The sequence below is a fragment of the Penaeus monodon genome, chromosome 20 (assembly GCF_015228065.2).
Source record: "Penaeus monodon isolate SGIC_2016 chromosome 20, NSTDA_Pmon_1, whole genome shotgun sequence".
NCBI lineage: Eukaryota > Metazoa > Arthropoda > Malacostraca > Decapoda > Penaeidae > Penaeus > Penaeus monodon.
Window position 1 is genome coordinate 11,928,291 of NC_051405.1, and position 731 is coordinate 11,929,021.

A 731-nucleotide genomic window follows, 5' to 3' on the forward strand; every position below is an offset into this window, starting at 1 on the left:
AAGTTTACTCTGCTAGGGTTTTTTCCTAATTCAATTTCTCAACAAACAGTATGACATTTTTGTTGTGAGTAGCAGATTCATATAGTCATACTGTGACATCTTATACCAGTTTATGAGGGTTTGGACTTCTTTCAGGGATCGTATGGACCCAAGAGAAGATGGAGAAGGAAAACCGCAACACCACAGGAGTCAAAAAGCCAGCGTATCCAGACAACGTTGTTAGAATATGGACAACTGGGTTACATGGGTATAAAGGTGATGTGCCCAGATATTGGAGTATGGAGTTGAGAAAATGGCATTATTAAATCAAAGTAAAGTAAAAAGAATTGACATTCAGGTCAATTCACCTTTTATTAATAAAGGTGACAATAATCTTTACTGTTATAAAGAATGTATGATGAGACCTTTTATATTCAAGTGTAACCATCTGGTGATCTGAATGACCAGCCTTCCCAATTGTATCTACAGTTCAAGGCAGTGTCCCTCAATTCCCTGCCTCATTAAGTATATTTGTAGGTCAGCAGTTAAAATTATTCTCATCACATAATAGACATGTAATATTTTGCTTCTTTTTTTTTTGTCAACAGAAATCACCTAATCAGGATGAACCAGATGCTAATACTGAGGTAAAGTTCATGAGTCATCAGTGTTTGAATAGCAAGTTTGTGTTGTTGTTTTATTTGATATACATTTGCAACAATTTTTCTGCCATTTCCATTTTCTGTCAATTT

The 731-nt window shown here is 35.0% G+C and overlaps 1 protein-coding gene across 1 annotated transcript in view; it reads left to right on the plus strand.

The window, feature by feature from the left end:
• Positions 1–731, plus strand: part of LOC119585621 (coiled-coil domain-containing protein 93-like) — a gene marked incomplete in the record, with an annotated part of 16,833 nt that overhangs the window by 10,438 nt on the left and 5,664 nt on the right. Inside the window, 2 exon segments of the mRNA XM_037934290.1 lie at positions 136–255; positions 588–626. Of these exon segments, the coding sequence (XP_037790218.1) occupies positions 136–255; positions 588–626 (159 nt within the window).